The sequence below is a fragment of the Columba livia genome, chromosome 10, assembly GCF_036013475.1.
Source record: "Columba livia isolate bColLiv1 breed racing homer chromosome 10, bColLiv1.pat.W.v2, whole genome shotgun sequence".
NCBI classification, from domain to species: Eukaryota; Metazoa; Chordata; class Aves; order Columbiformes; family Columbidae; genus Columba; species Columba livia.
This window is the reverse complement of record NC_088611.1, coordinates 4,203,766-4,225,460: the sequence shown is the minus strand read 5'-3', so window position 1 is coordinate 4,225,460 and position 21,695 is coordinate 4,203,766. Positions and strand designations below refer to the sequence as shown.

Below are 21,695 nucleotides of genomic sequence, written 5' to 3'. Positions count from 1 at the left end.
TCTAATAGCATGGTTGGAATTCTAAACCAAACTTAATAAAACTAATCCAAGTGAATACATGTCAACATACAGACAACAACTTTACTGCTAATATGAAGCTAACAGGAATTCTAATTTCTTCTTATCAGTTTTATTTGTATTTTTTTTTTGCATTGGCATCATAGCCTACTCCAAGTGTGGTCTTAGAATATATGGTCATGAAAACAGGCGTTCCTTTCCCTCCCTATTTCACTCTGATGCAGCCAACGCCATTTATATTAGCATTCCAGTCAAGTGATTCAAGACTCGTGCAGTTCTCTGGGATCAGACTCCTACATTGTTAATTCAATTTAGTACATATCTCTTTCAAATTTAGTCTGTCTTTTACATTCAGTTTTGTCGTAGTTCTGATATTTAAATAATATCATTTGAAGGGAATCCCTTATTTGTGATATGTGTTCTTCATTGCTGTAAATTGGTTTGCCTTGTTGATGCAGTCTGACCTTAAACACTTTTCTGATATAGTCAAATGAGTTGAGTTGTCCCCAGAAAGCCTCACTAGAGGTATCAAGGCTGGTCACTAAACCAAATTGCACTGTACATGTTTCTGTTCTGCATTGGAACTTACCCAAGGTCTTTCAGTTTTTTTCCTTGAAAAATCCTGGTCTGCATTCTTGGAACAGTGACTTAAATTTGGAGAATTCTATACATTTTTATACATTGTGGATGAACACAAAGAAACTTCCAACCTTTAACTAGAATTTTCACTGTGGACATTGATATTTGTACTGAAATGAAAAGTCAAACCTGAAACAATTTGGTTTGACAAATGTATTTTTCCATTTAATTTTTTTTTCCAATATCTATATACATTGCATGTTTCTTTATGGAATAGTTCTAGGTTATACAAACAGCTATACAAGGTGTTTGTAAGCTGTCTCTTTACTAGAGGTCACTGTTACAATTAGCCCAGCGTAGCCTTTCTAGCACAGACGAAGCTCCTGCTCTCCAGAGTAGGTTATCTTGTGGTAGGAACCTGAGGTTTGACTGACAGTCTCACCCCTCTCAGTTAACCCCTAAATAACAAATTGCATACACAATTTAAGAGAAGACTGATTATTTCATTCCATTATTTTGTCTTTTTTGAAAGAAAAAAAGTACCGTCTCATACATTTAGCAATGCTCATAAAGCTGTTTATGATGGTTTATTATTAAGGGGTAAGTATTTTTGATGATGTGTGAAAACACTTGTTTTGCAGATTCTTACTGGGTTGCACAGCAAACATATTAGCTGAAAAGATAATTAAGTGAAGGTAATTGCTCTTTTATAAGTGGTTTGATGAAAACATATTTGTTGGTTTTTCATGTGCTCTCCTGTTTTTTTACCATATTCTAAAATGCCTGCAAATGGCCTAATTTTAGATTATTCAAGGTTGCATTGAAGTTTTATTTAGTAGATACTGTCTTTTTCTGAAGCTTCTCTATTACAAACTTACTGATTCTTGATCTCCTGCTCTCCTGGCTGGGTATGCAGTCTGGCTGGCTATGTTTCTGACTTTCTCTTTCCCCTGTTTCCTCTGAACCCATCACTTTTAGAATGAAATAGAACAAGTGAGGTTCTGCTCACCCAATAGTGGTTTGGGGCTTTTCTGTCAATTGATATTTTTATTGCGGTGTGACAGTCTGGGAATCCCACACATTTGGTGTCTCTGTGAGAAGTAACTCAAAAGAAAACAGGTTTATGCACAGATTCTCAGAGTCAGCAAGGAGAGCCCGATTTAGGTATCACTCTCTGCCCAAGAACCGGGTAAGTATGGACATGATACTATAATGCATCACAGACTCAGAAAACAGCAGATGTATCTCTTCTGAAATACAGATGGGATGAAGTGGCACATCAGTTTTTGGGGGGCCAAGTGTTTGTCCAAAGAATGGTTCACTCTGGTTATGCCCAACTGTATCAAAACCACCAATTCTATATTGTTTCACCAGCACAAGGTGTGCATAGGGAGCAAACTGTTTACTGAATGTCAGGAATATCGATAAATGACAGAAGTTTAAGACTTGAGCTGGCTTCAGTAACAACACATTAGGAACTTATAAAGTGCAAAATGTGCACATTGTGTCATATGGGACCTGAAAATTAAATAGTTGTTTCGTAATGTAAAGTGACCTACATCTGGTTTCTACAAATCTGTGTTGGACTGCAAAAAATTAAGTCCCATAGATACCTTCCCTTCATTAGAGATGTGTAGATTGTTGACAAAACTGGGTTGCTTTTAGATATTGCTCATTAGATAGATTTCCAGGTCGCCAAGCATGACTTAAGTCCCAACCAGGGACATGAGGCAATGAGATTTAGAACTTTGGGATGAAATATAAAATCTTCTCACATATTTTCCGGGAAGAGATTCTCCAGAAGTATTAATTCCGTAATACTCAGCTAGGACACGACCTAGCGAGTGTTGTTGAGTAACTGCACTGGAACTCTTATTAATAAACATAGAGAACAACTTTCAAGCTCTGCTTGTTACATTTCAAAATTGTATTTTAGCTTTTGAATATGTCGTTATATTTACCAGACATTTTTAGCTCTGAGCAATAAACAGTAAAACTGTAGCAATCAGATGTCAAGGTTTCCCTTGCAATCCCTAAGAACAGGACTTGCGATTAAAATTCCCACATTGGCCTTTCTCTGCGTTCTCCAAGTGACAATGTAAGGAAACAAAACTGAGTATAAGCATCCTAGAAACTGCTGTATGGTCCCATTCCATGGCCTTTGGTGGCGTTAGGGCCATGTCCTTTTGACTGAATTTTACAAAATGCATTTCCTTGGAGGCACCAGTCAGAAGGATCTCACTCGACATATTTCATCTCTTGAAATTGAGTGAGTATTTTAATTAACATTTCTCTGCTCACGAATGTTTGTGATCGGGCTGCGGAATGTGTGAATATATATGCTTGCATGACTTACAGATTTGTTTCTTTGCATGAATATGTCAAAACTGTGTAAATATTTAATGTTGAACTCTAAAGTTGACAGTTATATAACTAATCTACAGGGACAGTATATTTTTTTCCCTCCCTCCCACCCCCTTCCGCTGGAGCCCTTATGTAACTAACTGATGTATCACAAAGTAAGGAATTCTAATATTGTTTTCAAATAAGTACCCAAAAATCATTTCTAGTGAATAAAGAAGCACCCGAAAGGTGAAATGTGTGTAATATAAATCTCACGTTTTAGTAAATCCCTTATGCTAGGCTGGTCACAGAAATGAATGTGTTTTGGAGAACACAGTCTGACTAACTACAGGTAACTAGAAAATGTTTTTCACAGTCGAATAAGCCCTTAGAGAGTGAGAGACAGAAACCTTCATTTTTGAAGTTGTAATGATTTCTGCCCTGTGGCGGCTGTGGCTCCCGGCTGAGCGGAGCCCTCGCTGGACGGGGCTCGGCAGCTGCGGTGCCTCGTCACACCGGGCGTTGGGAGGCGGAATCCTGGTACCTCGGGAACTGGCAATCGCTCTTTGGACTAATTTTGTAGCAAATGATATGATGCAACAAGGAATTTGTAAAAATAAACATTACAGTATCCATTACAGCTTTAAAAAAATCTTGTTAAGGATGGGAGTTTATGATACTTATTGCATATTTTTTGGCTCTTGTTCCTTTTCCTGCCCAAATGAACATGTTTGATAAAATAAGCTAACATCACTTATGCTGTTAGTAACAAGAGCTCAGCTCTACTAATGAAAACGCTGTAACTTAGAGATTCTCAATTTACTTTAATAACATCGGTGCTGGAGTTGCAGCAAAGGAAAAATGTCTTTACAGAAAGCGATTAGCTACAAAGTTTTTATCATGGGAACTGTTGTCTTTCTGATGACAAAACCAGTTTGACTGACTAAAAAAATTACCTCTGGGGGCGTTATGAGATTTTCCTTGGGAATTTAAATGCCACAAGGTATTCTCAGCTTAAAAATAGAAATGTGTAGGTTGAAATGAGTAGCTGAGAGGTAGGTGCTGTAGGTTGGGACTTAGGAATACAGATGTTCACCAGTTTTAAAAAATATCCTTTTTCTGATTTAAAAATTACCATGCTGCAGGTTAAGACTGTATGGTTTGTAATTATAATTGTTATCCTATTCAAAGCAGCTTTAAGAATCTCCTCATAACTATTTGAAATCTGAAACAGTCTTTTTAGCTGCACAGTGCTTGTGTACTTCTTTCTGTATTTGCCCAGATTTGGTTGATATTATGAGGAATGTGTATTGAAATGGTGTCTGTGACCTTAAAAGCATTCCGGTTTCCAACAGGACATGCGCCTGGCAATGGGTCAGATGATGCTCTCTGGCTCTTGGTGGCCTTTTCCTTTTTTATTTTTCCTTTCCCCCTTTCTGGCTTTCACCAAATTGAAATGATTAATAACATCAGCCAAATTATTTTCTGCTGCCGGGTACACTGAAGTTTCTTGCTTACTGTGTTCTACAAGTGCTTTAACCTGCTCTTGCAGTTCTTCCTCTCCTGTCTCACCTTCCCCTTTTGGCACATGTGTGTTCAAGTCTTTCCTATCATACGGTTCCCTTCCCTTTCGATATCCTGGGCCTTGCTATTTTTTTTTTCCTTTCTAAAACCTTATATATAATAAAAACACTGCTAATGCAGAGTAGGCTAATTTTGACATTACTGGCAATTAAGTGAGTGCATAAATGAGTCCAGCAGAGGCTGAGCGCCTGGGTATCTGCTGGGGTTCTGGAGCCCCCAGCTCTTGCACCCAGGTTGCTCACAGTTGCTCGAAGAGGCAGAAACCCAGGTTGCTGCGACTTCAGAGGGACCGACTACGTGGGCTGGTTTGAATTACTTTCCCATTCTTTTTTTCCTGAATCCTCTTTATCTTTGGATTCCATCTCCCTTTCATCTCCCTTCTATAGAGAACCTTCTCAACAGTCTTTGCTGACCTATTTCTGGTCATATTTTAAGTTTTGAAAATTCTGTTCTCCTTCAACAAGTTTTTGATAATGTACTTTAGAGACACTTTATGGAGGACACAATCACATTGGATCCCTTTTGTGTTCCAGCCTGTTCTTGGAGGCTACACTTTCAGGTTGTCCCGCTCCGCTGTGGGGGCCTCAGCTCAGCTGTGCGTTCCTACACCCTCTTTTGGAATAAGCTAATCCCTTTTGTGACTTTAGCTGCTCTTGCTATGCCGAAGGGGTTACAGCCCTTTACATTCTTGACCTGCAGTCAAATCTGTATGATCTCGGTTTCAAACTGAGTGTGCATGTTCTGTCTCATGAGGATGAGACTTTGGGGAATGACACACACATGGCATATGTTCATACTTATGGGAGAAAATTACTTCGTATTAAAAATTTGTTTACATTTTTGAAATTGAATTTTCTGACAGATAGGACTTCTGTGAAATGGAATTTTAAATGAGTACCTCACAATTCACTATGTTGGAAAAAAGCCCTACCACAGAACACATATGCAGATTAAACGTTCTTTAGGGATACTTTCAGTCTGTGCCTTTCAGTGAAACTACAGGCATATTTTTTATAATGTAGGAAATCATAACAGCAATCTTATACCTTAAGACATTTATTTAAAGCTCATGTGAGCATTCTTAATAAACAGTAGATGCTTTAAACTCTATTTTGCTACTTAGGCGTGTCATTATTATATCTTATGTGTCTCATGTATGTTTCTTATTTTCCCCTTATCTGGAAAGTCAATCCTCTGTCACTCTGTGTACTACAAGAAGGAGGACAGATAGTATAAGTGTACAGTTAAGAAGTATGTGGGGTTTTTCTCCTATGAATATGAACAGTTTCTTACTGTAAATTCATACAAGTCTTTCTAGAAAATCCTGTGTGATAGAATGGCAGAAGAAAACGAAAAAAAAATATGTTTTTGCTGAAGTGTATAAGAAAGAATTCAGAATTCTACAAACTTATACCTATGGAGATGCATTTTTTTTGTCTTTAAAGGGACTACTTCTAAAATCGTTTTGAAGCAAAGCCAGAACATAGTTCAAGAAAATGTTTCCTGACAGACAGGTCATCTCTTGAAGGGCAGGTTGCATTTTTAAATCCTGGTTGTCTGTAAATCTCCATTTAAAAAGAAAAGAAAATCTGTCTTGAAATGTTACTGCTGTAAGAACTAGATAGTTATTTACTCCCCTGGAGTTGCTGGAGTTCATTCTTATAATGAGAATGATGTGCATGTTTTACATTACATTATCTAGCGCTTTTGTCCCATTTCATTTCTGTAGGACTGTCAAAAGCAAAGACAAAATTCTGGGAAAGTCTGGTGATCAGCTTGGCTGATCATTTAAAGAGCTTGGGTTTAATTATATTAGACTAGATCCACAAAAATGCAGTTTCATTCTGAACCATTGTTACAAGTATCTACCTGGAAATCTTAGATACTCAAAAGCCTCATTCAGCTGCTGCTGGAGCTTGGAGATATCTAGTCCCTTGTGTTCAGAGTCCTCACGTAGCTGAAATTCTGCTTCCTCCTGATCTGAAACATACTGATAATGAAGTAGTGGTTTTTTTCTGATCATTTAGGATCACTGTATATTTGCCACGTGGGATTAAATGCGGGAATCAACTAGATCAGAAAGGACCACGTTTTCGTGGTGCTCAGGAGGAGACACGATTGGGGAGCTGCAGGGCACTCACTAAGGTTCCCATTTGTGTACTGACAACCATGTTGTGGTCTTTAATATAGTGGTCTTGAGTTCTAATCTTTTGAGAGAGAGGGGGAAAAAAACCCCCAACCAAAACAACCACCAGAACCAAGAATTTGTGTGTCCTATATCCTGGTGACTGTAATTTTGAGTCATATTGAATAAAACCAAGGGAGCTGTTGCCTTCGTGTGACCTGTCCAGCTCTACAGATAGATGTACGGCTTAGCGTGTTGGATCACCTGGGCCAATGCAAGAAGCAATGTGTGTGGTTTCATAGAAGCCAGATTGAATCTCAACCAACAAGGTTTCTGAAATCTATAAAGCCACTCAGTGTTTCTTCCTTCTACCTAAAAGACTAAGTCCTGGGTTTGACCCTGTCTAACAATGGAGTCCTCTACTTCTGGCTCTCACTTCAAGGATTCGTTCCTCCCCTTCAAATACCTTTCCTCCATCTGAATCTAGCATTGTCTGATTGAATGAACAGAAACAAATGAAATACATGGGGACTTCTGTTGTTTCCCTTGGGTTATGGATAATTTTCTCAGGATTTTAAAAGTTAAAATCATTAATTGTTATGCATTGTGGAAGCTTGTCAAATTTAGGGAAATTTTCCAAGAGCTTGACCTAAGTTTAGTCTATTTTCACCAGATTGTCTTTCATTCTTACAAATATTTTTTTCAGCTGTAATATGAAGAGTGAATTATGTTCTTTGCTTGTGCATAATCTATGAGACAGGTAAACACAATTCATTTCACCTTAATGATAACATCTTGTATTATTTACATGTTATGTTAGACTATTTTTTTCTGTTTATATGAACATGCTAGAAATGGTATTGTTTATATTAACATGGAGATGAGTTCTGACAACACATACACATAAAATTAATTTCGTTATTCAGGTCAATGAATGTTTTTATTTTTTTCAACCTGTTTGTACTGAATCAAGAAGTTAGTTTGTTCTGTTTTCCTGAACATATGCAGAAATATTATACTGTCCAAGCCATTCAAGGTATGGTGTGTTAGCACTGGGCTCAAGTGCTCTGACTCGCTGACACATCTCAGAGGCACTGACCAGGACTATTGGTTCTCTGGAAAAAGAGCAATGACTTTCCCAAAACTGGGAGCTTTCTGCTGTACAGAGAGGCTATTCTATTCCTGTACCGTAATGGGATCATTATACAGCTTCTGTCTTTGAAATAGCTGATTTTTGGGGTTATATAGCTCAAATTAAAAACGTGTATTTTAGTGTCACATAATGTGAATTCTTGATTTAGTAGAAAATATCACAGTATAATTTAGCAGTAATCCATATGCAGAAAACAAATGTTTTCAGTGAAAGCATAAGAAAGCATGTTACAGAATACAGTAACTAAATATCACCCTAGTGGAAATGCCTGAAGCCGCTGAAAATCTGAGCTGCTTGGCCCAAGGGTCACTCTGCATATTACTGTCCTCAGGGTACCTGGACCAACGGTGACCGTAGGAAACACCTGTTTGTACCTTGTATGAGCCAGACTACATCCCAACCACCTAGAAAGGAAATAAAACCAGTCTTTGACTATGGCTAGACCAGGGCATGTTTCTGTTGTGAGAAACAGCAGGGGACGTATGGGAGGTATGCTGGTAAGAGTAGGATATTAATGATACTTAATTCTAAATCATATCTAATGAAAAATGAATAGTGAATTTTTGTCTTATATTTGCCAAAACAGAAGTACTAGGAAACTAGTTAATCCAAACAAAGCAAGAGTGAGTCTTCTGATTTGGAAAAGGAATTGCAAATCTAACAGACTAATGAAGATCATTAAGGTAAAACAGCGCAAAGTTCATTAGTCCTTCCTGAAAGTAATGTTCTGCTGAAGGAAGAAAGTGAAGATGCAGTTTGTCAGTTGCATTTGCAACTGGTTTTAAGAAGCTTAAGGTACTGAACTTACAAAAAAAATGTCTTTCTTGGGTGCTATACAAATGGTGTCTTTAGCAAGCTTCTTGTACTTGTAGATAAAGGTTCACGTGGGTCATCAGTCCAAGGAAAGGCCCTTCTGTTGGGAGTGTGCTTGGTCTTTCAGTTAGGTTAAGTCTAAATTTAAACTATAGAGAACACTGGTAAAAACTCCACTTATTTTAATTTTCTTCTGTTCACTTAGTGAATGTTCACTCTCATCTTTCTTTGACTTTTGGTGATTTTGTTAGTGTTCATATGCAAGAGTAATTACTCAGCTGGTTAATTAATTATGATGCTTCTGTTACAGGGAAGTCTTTGTAATTTAAAAATAGAAATCAAATTGCTTGTTAATTCCCTCTAGTGACAGGTGATGAATATACCAAAATTAAACTTTAGTCATAGATGGAAGCAACACAGTTGCTAAAGTCCCTGGTACCTGGATACGTTGCAAAAGTGATGTCAAATGCCTGTCTAGTTCAGTTCTCCATGAAAAATGAAAAGATTCCTCATCTGCTTTGGTCACTTTGGTGACGAAGCTCCGTTGTTCAGCCTGACTTTTCTTTATTTCTACTTTTCTCTCTTTTGCCATGTTTCATTTAGCAGACAGTACTTTGAAGAGCAAGTCTATTCCTTAACTTTGTTGTGATTTCACAGCAGGTTTTTCTTCTTGCGATAAACATGATAAACCTGATATTTGCTTAACTGAACGCTGCTTAACGTTGTCTTTGCAGGCTGTGGTACTGCAACAGGAGGAGCTGAAGATGAAGGTGAGGCTGAAGCCGGCTGGATTGAAGGTGCTGCCATCCTGCTCTCCGTTATCTGTGTTGTACTTGTCACTGCCTTCAATGACTGGAGCAAGGAGAAGCAGTTCCGTGGGCTTCAAAGTCGTATTGAGCAGGAACAGAAATTTACTGTTGTCCGCGGTGGACAGGTTATCCAGATCCCAGTGGCAGAGATAGTAGTTGGTGACATTGCACAGGTGAAATATGGTAAGTCTCGTCAACCAGATGACAACTTTTCTGAACTTTATTCTCCTTTCCCTTTCTAGTAGAATAGACTCACTTCACTGGAAGTGATTTAAAAGACAGAGAATTATGTGCTGTCATTATTGTCCATGGTAAGACAACAATTTGGCTGTTAGGGCGAAAGGAAGACCGAAGATACTTGCTATAAAATTGCACTAGGTAATTAGTTTTATTTCTGTAATCTTGAGTTCCTTTCACTGACAAAGACAAGAACTGTTCATACAAAGGTAATTCTCTTTCATGGAGGATTACACCACTTGGAGATTTTGGTTTCTGTCCAGTTAGGAATAAGAGGAAATACTTTTAAATGCTCCGTGAAAGGGAATTGTGCCTCTATGCTCACCCCAGCTGGGCTGCTCCAGACCCATGGATCCTGTACATCCTCCCAGATCAGGTGCTTCTAGCAGGTGGATGCTGTATAATGATGTGCCATATGGAACGCCTTGTACTCCAGTGAACAGGAAGAACTTTGCAGAAACTCCATGTTTTTTGCATTTGAACTGGTAAATTCCAGCAAAACGCCTGCTCTATCAGCCATCGGGTCTCTCCTGGACTTAGCTAAGGGCTCCTGAGAGGGGAGGGGGAAAGGGAAAGGGCAGCTCGAGTCCCCAATCTCTGTCCAATCTCAGTGATTGTTATGTTCGTCATAAGTTCAATGTGATGCATTCTGATTCTGGGGTAGCATTAGGCAAAAAATATTTGCAATCTCAAGACCCTTCCCTATAGGATTGCAATCACATCACTGATACGGACTGATGTGGTAGTTGTTATTTCATCTTTGCTTTCATTCTACATTTAAATGTAATTATTGTTAATCGTGATTTTATAATACAAATCACTATGTAATTATAAAAGCAATCTTACTAACCCACTGTGTTTTTCCATTACCATGTTCTTACTGAAAGGTGACCTTCTGCCTGCTGATGGGATATTTATTCAAGGAAATGATCTTAAAATTGACGAAAGTTCTTTAACTGGAGAGTCAGACCAAGTCCGCAAATCTGTTGACAAAGACCCAATGCTACTGTCAGGTAAATCTGCTTGAATTCTTGCTGAGTTATCTTTTCTGCACTGCTCTGCTCATGTTTGGGTTTGGTTTGTAGTGCCATCAGGTTTTGGTAGCCTAGATAAAACTGATCTCTTGAACACACACACACACACACACACACACACACACACACTGGACTTGTCTGTCATACAAAAGGCATGCTACTGTTTTTTGATTATTAACAGTTATTTCTGATCATCAGTTTATAAAGTGCAAAAGTAATTAAACATTTTCAGAGGAAAGGGAAAGTATCACTTAGGGAAAATATTGTTTCAATTCATTGTGTGCTAGTTTTAATTTAACCATTAAATTTCAAAGCCTTTGAAAGTCTCTTTAAACACTTCCTTTATGTATGTACTAGATACAAGAGAAAAACAATGTGCTTCAAAGGAAATGGATATACTAAAATATTGTGGGCTTGACTTCTGTGGTAAATTCAAGTTATTTGTCTTATTTGTATTTTGTAATTTAATTCTATAGAGTAAATCAGTTAACAGAATGTGGTTTGTTAATTCTAATTAAGATAGTTTCTAAATAGCTTGGTTGTCAGTATACTCCAGCTGGGACATGATCATAAAATAACAGCCTCCTGATCTCCTAATGATCATCAAAAACCTGAAACGGTCATTTTCAACAACATTGAAACTTTTTATTCATGGCAAGGATTCTCTTTGCTGTGTGGTTGCACAGCCAGCCAAGACTCATCCCAAACGGCACATTGATGTTGCAGTGCAGCAGGTGGGTGCACGTTGTGCAGAAATCCTGCCCGTCCTGCCTCGCTGAGCTCCTGCTGCCCAAGCAACACCTCTTGGGAGACGTTTTTGTTCAGTAGACACGAGTAGGGACAAGCAAGGATGTGACGATTTTTATTGAATTAACAGTGCAAATCCTTTCCAAATTTTTAAGCAGACAGTTAGTTCACTGGCTATGCAATTATGACTGCTAATTATGTAAATTATGGGACTGTGATCTGATAAAAACCCATCAAATTTCAGTCAAAAGGTGGCTGCATTAACTTAAGATGAAGAAGGTGCCAATGTTATTTGTGGAGTTGCCATTCCCACGGACTTCAGGTTACAAAAGATCACATTAATTAATGTTAACTTTAGCAAGCTTCAAGCATCTTTCTGCCTGAAAATGTGTATTAAATTTTTCTTTTTTCAAATGATACAAAAATTTCTTTCACTTCTGAGAATAAAGCAGCAAAACAAATTTCATTTGGTCTTAAAAAAAAATCCTAATTCTAGTTTTTGTTAAAATGTTGTTGCCGTAGTGGTCCTGCCCAAGTGTGTTGCTTTTCTGTTCCTGTTGTAAAAGCCCAAGTTTTTCCAAATGTCTGAAAAATGCAGTTGCACGTGTTCAGTAGAGGCTCAGGAAGACCAGTGGAGTTGCTGCCAGTTCCAAAGGCTGCATTTGTGCAGAGAAATTACAAAGAAGAGCTCAGCGTTTGCAGGCAGCGCACACACAGCAATTCTGAATAGCGGGGATGTTGCTGCTTTTGGATTCTCGCTGTCCCTCTGGCTTCTTGACGCATGCTGTAGGGTAACTTCATTGTTCTGACTTCAGTGAGTAATGTAGGAAGCTACTGACTGTCGTTTTTGCTAGATTTACAATAATCTGACTTATGCTAGGAGTGCAGATATTGAGGCTTAACTTGATTGTAGTTTAAGAATTCTCTTGGTGGTGGTTTCCAGTGGGAAAACAGGGAGGCCGCAGTGATACTTTGAGGAAGGGTGGCTCACTGGTGCTGTTCCCAACGAAATTTGTAACCCAGTGTTGTCTTTGATAATATTTGTGTGGGGTTTTTTTCATTTATTTTTCCTAGCTGATACTTGTACTGTTTTGTAAATACAACTTCATAACTGGCATAAAATTTCCATTTTAAAGAGTTTTAATAGTGATCTTTTCTTATAGAAACTTCATAATGAAATATCAGACTTCTATAAATTAAAATATCCTCTTGTTGAATTCTAGAGCTTTTCTGATGATGAACTTTCCACAGATTCACATACTCTCGCATATTCCTAGACTGGATTAGATAGTTTTGAATATCCATAGATTTCACTGGTAGCTGAGAAAAATGTGAAGGTATCACCCTGAAGGGCACAGTGGGAAGAGAGAGGGGAAGTAGTCCAGTTAGGGGAAAAGAAGTTTTTGTCTTGCTTCCTGAAACTCAAATTTATTTGCTATAAGGAGAGAAATTTGGCTTCACGGTTTTATTGCAGAGTTAAGTAAAGTTTATACTCTTTATTTTTATTACTATGTAATCTCTCTTGTGATTACAAAGAAGGTGAAGAATTAATATATTTAAGCAGGCACTGCAGACACCTTTGTTTCATACTTATAATGAAGAACATGTTTTATTCGTGCCGTGTTAGAAAATCCCTGAACTGTATTTGCTCAGGAGCAGGGTTGATGATTTGAGATTCTATCATGCCAAATACTACCTCCTTCCATAGATACAGTGCAAGGTTTCATCCCAATGATGCAGGAGCTGTTGTGCCCTCGGGAAATTGTTAGTCCAAAAACTTGGGAACCACCACGTCTTTCAGGGTGGGTTTGACCTGGGTTAAAAACCAAGGTCTTGTTAGATGTTAGCCTAGACCTGTATTTGTATAAAACTTGTTTAAAGAAGAAAAACCCAAATGAACTTTCCACAAAACCAACAGACAGACCTGAAATTTTCGTCTTATCTTTGCACCTGAAGTTATCTTCAGGTTACGTTATCTCCAGGAAGGCTTTTGGAATTTATACAATATTGTCAGGATGTTACTTGCTGCTGTTCTCCCTTAATCATCTGTTGGAAATTAAAACAGTCCTTACTTGACAGAGGAATAACTGAAAAGACGTAGTGTTTGAATTGCAGCCACAGTTTGCTTTGTGCTTCTGACTCTGGTGAAAGATAAACACCCCGAATCAGGAAGTATTATTTTCACCACTGGCACCCAAAACAACATTTTTAATATTCAATTACTTTCAATGACATATTTAAACTAAATGAGTTTCTGTGCTTAATGTCCTGTTTAATCATCTAGATAGTAATTTACCTATTTGAGAAGCAATTCGAGGAGTACAAGTGCTGACTAAACCAGATGGTTCATTTCCATCTGTACATAGCACATTTGGTACCACCTAGGAGGGCAGAAATGGAAATACAACTCTGATAGACCTGAAACCGAAAGCAGCAGCTTCTCTCCTATAGTTCCACTATACTCTGTCTAAAACATTTTCCTTCTTTTAGATCACTGGGGTCAAACTCATTTTCACTGCGGGCCACATCAGCCTTGCAGTTGCCTTCAAAGGGCCGAACGTAATTTTAGGACTGTATAAATGCAGGAGTAGTTTTAGATCATTACCAGCAATTTGCATGTATATTCTAGCATAAGCCATTGCATCAAAAGTCATCAGCATAAACGAGATGGTGAAATGGTGATGTTAGATTTCTTGGTAACGAGCACAGGTATGTGATGAAGACAGCTTGGGTAACCAATCTGACGGCTGCTCACCTGGTGTGATTGGAGCTGATGTGCCCTTTAAGTTTTGTATAGTTCAAGTTCAAGCACATGATTGCAAAAAATACCGAATGAGGCTTACTGTTTAAAACTCCTTTTCCAGGTATTTAGATTAGTTTGATTAAGGTATGAAAGAGTTATGTAGCAGAGCTCAGCTCATGTAGTCGTCACTTAAGTGAGGCAGAACATTGCTTTATTCTAACCTAACATTTACAAATGCGTGTTTGAAACATAGAAAACTCAGCTCTTTCAAGCACAACTAGACAAAAGAGATCTCTTGGTCATGGTGCTTTGTTAGGTATTGGAAATAAAAAGGAAGCTTGATTAACGAATCAGGTCAGTTATTGCCTGGAGAAAAATAGTTCTGTCTTAATTCCCTGCCAGAAAATATTCCAAGCTACGCTGCTAGCAGAGCAGGAATTAGCAAAATAAGTTCAAATGTTCCAAATTATTTGCATATGTTGAAATTGCTTATAGATGAGGGTTGTTTTTTTTTTCTGCAAAATAGTTTTTTTGATCATAGAGGACATTCTCATGGGTTCTGACTTTGTTATTAACTGCACTTTCCTCTCAGGAATTGCAGTGACTAACCCAGTTGTTTGGATGGGCAGATAGAGCATTTGTGTTCACCACAGGTTTGCTGATGTAGCCAAACAGTGTAAAACCCCCAAACTGGCATTCTCTGGTTTTCTTTTCTTGTTTTTCAGCCCTATTTCCAATCTGTTTCACCTGTACTATTATTAGATTTGGGGGTTTTGAGCAGTCCCATGTTTAGTTGCATTTTTTGTCTGAAAAGTATATGTTTTAATAGGTTCCTTATCTGTCTCATCTTTTTATCACTTTTCTTACTAAACTGGACTTCTTCCTTTTCTATCTTGGAATAATCACCATCTATCAACTTGAAATTAAATGCTCAGCATGTGGAAAAATGTGCTTTACTAATATTGAAAAAAAATAGTCTTGAGAGGGAAATAAGTCATTAGAATTGTTCAATATGAAGTTGGAATACACGCTTAGTGTACAGATCAAGTGAAAAACATGGATTCCTTGCAGAATTCCATTTATATAACAAAAGCTGACAGAAGTCATAGAGCCTGTTTCTTTATTCAAGCTAATATAATGACAATAGTGTTTAAATGGTGGTGTTGCCAGAGTTGGGCGGAGGGGGATCCACTCTTTGGTTTAGCTTAGATGCTATAGAATTTTTCCCATAGTGCTAGTGGAACATAATCTGACGATAGTTTAGTACCTCCTCTAAAACATGCTTCTTTATGCACCCTAACAGTTTAGAATGATGTTTTACAAAGACTAATGTTAAGAAAAGGTTCAAAAGACGTGTCAGGTTAAGACATTTTTGCCTTTTCCAGGTGTGCAGAGGTAAGCTTGAAATCTGGTGGGTGCAGGTTTTCTTAATCAAGCTGCCTTTAAAATATAGGTGTTCCTGCCATTTTCTGGAGGCTATTTCTACCCACCTTTGTAGTGCAACACAGAAGACAATTCCTTCAAAACAGAAGACAGGAATACTAAAAGCAAGTTCTTAATTAAAATGTAACACCATTCAAAATACATTTTAAAGGAGGTTCCTCAAAATTTCCGAGTTATGTTTCAGACATTTTCTATTTTGTCTGAACCAGTACTGCCAAGGCTATTCTGGTTTGTCAAGATCTTGAATGTAACTTGGTTTTTGTTGCTTGGGTGCCAGTCCTGATTTGTATGTTTGTGGTGTTTTGCTCTGTCATATGAAAGCAAGCAAATGAATTCTGCAGGAATCAGACGTTATCTCAAAAAGCCGCAGGAACGGTGCTCGATGCACCAAGCAGCTCTGCTGCCTCTTTTAATATATTGGACCTTTAGTGCGTTTTTGTTTTTATACGGCTTATTTCCGCTGAAACTTTTGTAATGTTCTGAGGAGATATTTATGCTCTCAAATTAAACTCAGTGTTGACTGATGTTCGCTCTCTTCTGTGGTTCTGTTTTCCTTTTTAGGACATGAGAGATTTTGATTATTTAGAGAAAGATATTTTGATTATAAATAGTTTGCTTAGTATGTTCTAGAACAGCAACTGGATGAACAGTAATAAGAAAATGGGATTTTTTTAAAAAATAGGTTGTGTGAATATATATATAAAATATTTATATTTTTAAGGACACGGGTCTTGTATCTCTTTCCGTTTTTCAGCTTTTGAGATAACTCAATGTAATGCAGATATGTAGATGGAGTTTTAAAATATGGAATGGGAATTAATGATGGCAGTGGCTAAACAATAGGGGCCAGCCAGTTGAGAGTAAGCATACCTGAATTTATATTTCATTAGCTACAGAGTTGTTTAGGACAAGTTAGTTAATGACTCTGCCTAATTCATGCTGTTACACAGGATCATAGAATCCTCTGTTATACATTTTTCCAAAATGTAGATCAGAATGGTTTTGGTCATTTCTAGGAATTTCTATTTATTTGTGCTTCCACAACTCATAACAAAAGGTTTCTAAGAGCCTCTGATCTTAACATTTTAACCTGTATTGATTTTTTTTGTATTGATTTTTCAAGTTTGAAGATGTGAAATTGTTTTAAAAAATATTTTCTCTGTGCTTGTAAGTCAACCATAACTGAGAAAGATGAGAGAAATTGCACATATATTTTCACTTGATTTACATAACAGTATTCCACGTACAGTCAGTGTCATCTTGACTGGAGTCACGCAGGAATGTTTGAAGAACTCTGAAAAGTACCTTCACACAGTTAATTCTTGTAACTTTGAAAACAAACTAGTATCTTCCAAGAATAGGTGGACTCGGTTAGTGACAACATCGCTTTTATAAAGGAAATCTGATGTGTGTGGTTAATGGATGTGCAGTCTGAGATCTGCAATTAAGCCTCCATTCTTGGTTGATAATAATATACAATAGGTGTTATTTTTGATATGTAATTATAATGGCTTCAACATAGATTCTTAAAGTTTAACAAATCTCTCATGGTACTACAGTAAAAGTCTTGCATAAAATATTTAGTGGTTATTCTTTATTTTTCTTCAGCTATACATAACTTACATTGCACATTTTCAGGTACCCATGTCATGGAAGGCTCTGGACGAATGCTTGTAACTGCTGTGGGGGTGAATTCTCAGACAGGCATCATCTTTACTCTGCTGGGTGCTGGAGGAGAAGAAGAAGAAAAGAAAGATAAGAAAGGTAAATTTCACAACACATACGGAGGCTCTGAGGAAAGCTCTTGGGCTTCATGTAGCCAGAGCTCGCTTCCACTCTCGACAAATAAAGACAATTTTCAAAACTTGCTTTTTTGTATACATTTTTGTCATTACATGTCACACAGAAAAACAGCAAGAGCTGTTAACCAATAAATACATTGGATAACAAGATGTTTTTCCAGTGTGAAATTGCAGACACTCAGTACATAATTAAATGCAAGGGAATCCATGGGCATACTGCCATTGCCGTGTCTTCTTCACATAAATCCATACTCACCTAGAATTTGCCAAGGTTTTGCTCTTGTGCATTTACATATATGTAATTTTTGTTTTTCAGAAAAAAACAAAACAAACCAAAACAAAAAAAAAAAAAAAACCAACTTGGCCATGGAAATAGCATCTTTCTTTGAGCTTCAAAAATAAAATACAGATATGTTGTGGCTTTTTGCTCTCCTGGTTGTTTAATGTCAGTGACTGATTTCAGAGCCATTTGAATTTCTTAAGGTGTAAAGGTCAAACTAAGAATAGTAAAAGAAAGCAGGAAATGTTAACAGAGTTTAACTTTGATGTTCTCTGTCAGGTAAAGAAGTCAAGAAGTCTCTTTAGACTTTTCAGCTTATTGTAGTGTGATGTCACAGCAGTTGCTAGTTCATGGGTTGCACACTAAGCAGAAACATGATTTAACGTGTGTCCTCTCCAGTTTTTGTTCATACAGTCTTGTAAATTGTTCAAGTCTACTTTCACAATTTTGTTCCAAGCTTGTTCTAAAAATATTTACTTTTCAGACATAATGAAGGGCTAATTAATACGGCATTTTAGAGGTTGCCCTCTTGTTAGTGTTTTTCACTATTAATAAAGAAGAGCAGTTAAAGCTTTAGGGAACATTTTACTTAGTATCTGTCAGGCAGTCTGATTCCAATGTTTTTCATTTGAAGCTACAGAAAGGAAGCCCAAATTCAAATGGTTTTCATGACCTACATTTCAATTTCTGAACAAGTTCAGCAAGTGGTTGCACCTGACTCCATGTTTCTCTGAGGAAACCCCTTGTAACTTGATGAAAGGCTTTATGAAATGTTTTATGTCTACACAGAAAAGCACACTAATTCCTAGGCATAGTAAGTTCTAGGAACACTAAAAGGAGAAAGACCAAAACTTCCTAAAGTAAAACTCTTTCATGTCAGACTAGTTTTGGACAATATCCTAAGAGTCCAGTCTTGCTGCCATTAAGAGAAAGAGTCATAGACACAGACCTTTCAAGATCTGGCGGCATCTGTTTGGCAGCATCTCAGGATATTGTAGGTGATAAGGAACCTCAGTACCTGTTGGAGAGCGACAGCTGTCTGTCCCGAGGGCCCTTATTTAACTGGGTTGGCCTTCTCTACGTGATTTTGCCCATTACAGTGGTGATTTTCTCATGTTTCATTGCTAATAGCCTTGGAAGACAGGGAAAGAAAATCTGAGATAGCAAAGTAACACACTGCACTGTGGTCATCATTCACTCCCCAGAGACAGAGATTCTTACAGAGGTGTGTAAGAACTCTTCTTGCACACTAAATCTGAGCGGGTATACCTACAAGAGCAAGAAAATTCCTTCATGATTTCTAATGTTGCTGAGGAGTCCTGGGCAGAGCTGGTGGCAGATTGAGGGCCAAACACAAATAATGTACTCTCATACATAAACCTGCCGTTCTCTGAAATGCTGCCAGTCATAAATGTTTGTTACAGTCCTATGTGGGTGTATGCTCTTATTGTTCATTAACATTTTGTAAAAATCATCATACAGGTGTGAAACAGGAGGATGGACATCAGCTTCCAGGTAGAGTAAGAATTGTACCGCATCAAATGAAAGGACGAGGCTTTTAGCCAGCAAGCTTTGGTGCGAATCAGGGTTGAACTAATGATTGAAATAATTGTCTTTGAATCAGTCTGGTTAAATTAAAAACTAATTTCAAATCAACAGGATTGTTCGTGGCAAGCATTTAAGTGTGCACGCATTATTGTCGTTGCAAATCTTAATGTTAAGCTTGAATAATCAGTTGTTCTCCAGAAGTAAATTACAGCATATTAAATGTTGGAAAGCATGATTTGCTGTTAGCGGTTCATGCTGTGCTGGTTAGTGTGGGTATCCAAATGGAATAAAAAATAAGCATTAGTAACCAAAACAGTTTAAGTTATTACTATCACAGTGATGAAATTTGCAATTGAAATTTTCATGAATGTAGTTAAATCCTGCATGCTTTTTGCTTTCTTCTCCCAATGTAGCATTAGTAAATAAAACAAGACCATTTTTCTTTAATAAGAAACCAGTTAGCGTGAAACAGTCGCTGTGGGTCAGGTACTGAGGAGTCTCGACCAGGAGTCATTATAGGAGTTCTGTGCGCTATCATGAACAATTAACCAGCAGAAACAAAACTTAGTTCATCTCTTATCTGTGGAGACTCTAGTATAGAAAGACTTCATAAAATAATAAAACCTTTGAGTTTTTCAGCTTCCTGTTAGGAAAGACTGCTTGACCAATTTCTCTAATATGCAGATAGCTGCTGAAAACCAAACCAGGATGTTGTTTTCTGATACTACTTTCATTTTGACAGGAAACAGGCTATTATATGAAGTCTGTTATTTGGATTTTAAAGAACTCATTCTTCTCAATATACTTTATTTGCCAAGGTTCTATATTTCTTCTACATTTCCACATCAGTATTGATAAGCTGAATGTTTGTCCTGGGATCACTGTGCAAATCAACTAGGTGATGGCAGGACATAGACTGAATCTACGTTAGACTGAGCTGTAGCGGCAATAATACATCATAATATTTCAACCATTTAAATATTTGCATAACACTTTCATTAAAGTAAAAAAAAAAATACACATAAAAGGACCAAAGCAGCATACATAGTACTGTGTAGAGTCAGTTCTTGCCAGGTCTGTTAACTTTGTTAAATGTCTTTCATGTTTATTTATTTTATTATTATTATTTAATGTAATTTTTTTGCCTTTGTAACACCTTTGTAATGATATTTTGCTTTTCAAAGTTATGTTAATTTTTTTAAAACAGATTGATTTGGGGGAAACCTTATTCCCTAAATGTTTTATGTTTTGTCATGTGCATTTGTTCATGTTATTATTATTTATTGTTTAATTTTTTTTTTTTATCCATTATTGCTCAGTAGATTCTTCCCATCCCTCCTCCCACCCTCCTTCAGCTACAGATGGTGCAGCAGGTGCAAATGCCACTGATAATGCAAATGCCAGCTTAGTCAATGGTACGTCAAGAACACCCAGCTTGTTTTGTTTGATAGATTTCTCTCCTGACTCTCTGAGATTCCCTCTTGTGTTCTGAACTGCACAGGTGGTGTGTGTGCATGTGATTACCCTCTGAGAGATCCTACTCCAGAAACTGCATAGTAGCTTATAAGCGATGCCACAAAGATGCTGCGACTTACTTTATTCACACAGAATTAAGCATGGGAGAGGAAGAAGTAGGAATTATGATCTATTTGCCATTAATTAAAACCACCTAAAAGGAACAGTTAAGTAAGGCTTGTTTCAAAACTTTGGAGTTGCCTTTACATGAAGGTTCTTTGTAAAGCTCTTCACACATTTGCCGGCGTAGATCTGTAGAACACTGCAATAAATGGATTATGTCCTGTTTTCTTCTCATGTGGCACTCTCATAAGTATTTGTATAGTCTTCATGTAGTTCTGAGAAATAGTGCTGGGGCCAGGCGCCTGGCTCAGTGTCAACTATCAGTGCATTAGGAATAACTCTGGCTGCTTTGAGCATCTTTTTTTGGCAGACGCTGACTGTGGATATTTGTTATGCTGTTAGTGATCATCTCGTCAGCCTGCCTGTGTTTACTAAAAGAAAGAAAATATTCCTGGAGTCAGTTTTGACTGTCTCTTAGTACAGATTCTTGACCCCACTTCTTAGCGTGCAGATATTTCAGTATATCTTCTAATAGCCTATTCCAGTATTAAACAGAATGGGTCAATATTAGTCTTGGCATTAACTCTGTTTTTCAGATAATCAGATACATTAGTCTTTATTTGCCATAGAAGAATTTCCCTCTTGTACGGCACCAATGATACTGACAAAAGTAATTCTACTTTGCATTGTGTTGGCTCTAGAAGGTTTTTTTCCATGCAGGTCAGTGGTGTTGCATTATGCAAGCGAAACTGGAGTTTCTGACACAGCAATACCAAGTACTAAACAATGATTTACTAGTGTAAATCTTATTTAAAATGGGAAATCTTTGAGCCCATTTTTAAATAATGTTATTATAATT

At 37.4% G+C, this 21,695-nt stretch overlaps 1 protein-coding gene across 27 annotated transcripts in view; it reads left to right on the top strand.

The window, feature by feature from the left end:
- ATP2B2 (ATPase plasma membrane Ca2+ transporting 2) overlaps window positions 1-21,695 on the top strand; it is a 388,530-nt gene that overhangs the window by 283,118 nt on the left and 83,717 nt on the right. For 10 of the 27 annotated variants that reach the window (XM_065074465.1, XM_065074481.1, XM_065074484.1 and 7 more), the window contains 5 exons: window positions 9,350-9,607; window positions 10,549-10,674; window positions 17,267-17,392; window positions 19,193-19,225; window positions 20,578-20,673. In XM_065074465.1, coding sequence (XP_064930537.1) covers window positions 9,350-9,607; window positions 10,549-10,674; window positions 17,267-17,392; window positions 19,193-19,225; window positions 20,578-20,673 — 639 coding nt within the window. The remainder of the gene's footprint in view (window positions 1-9,349; window positions 9,608-10,548; window positions 10,675-17,266; window positions 17,393-19,192; window positions 19,226-20,577; window positions 20,674-21,695) is intronic. The other 17 variants (XM_065074480.1, XM_065074493.1, XM_065074479.1 and 14 more) reach the window with 4 other exon arrangements.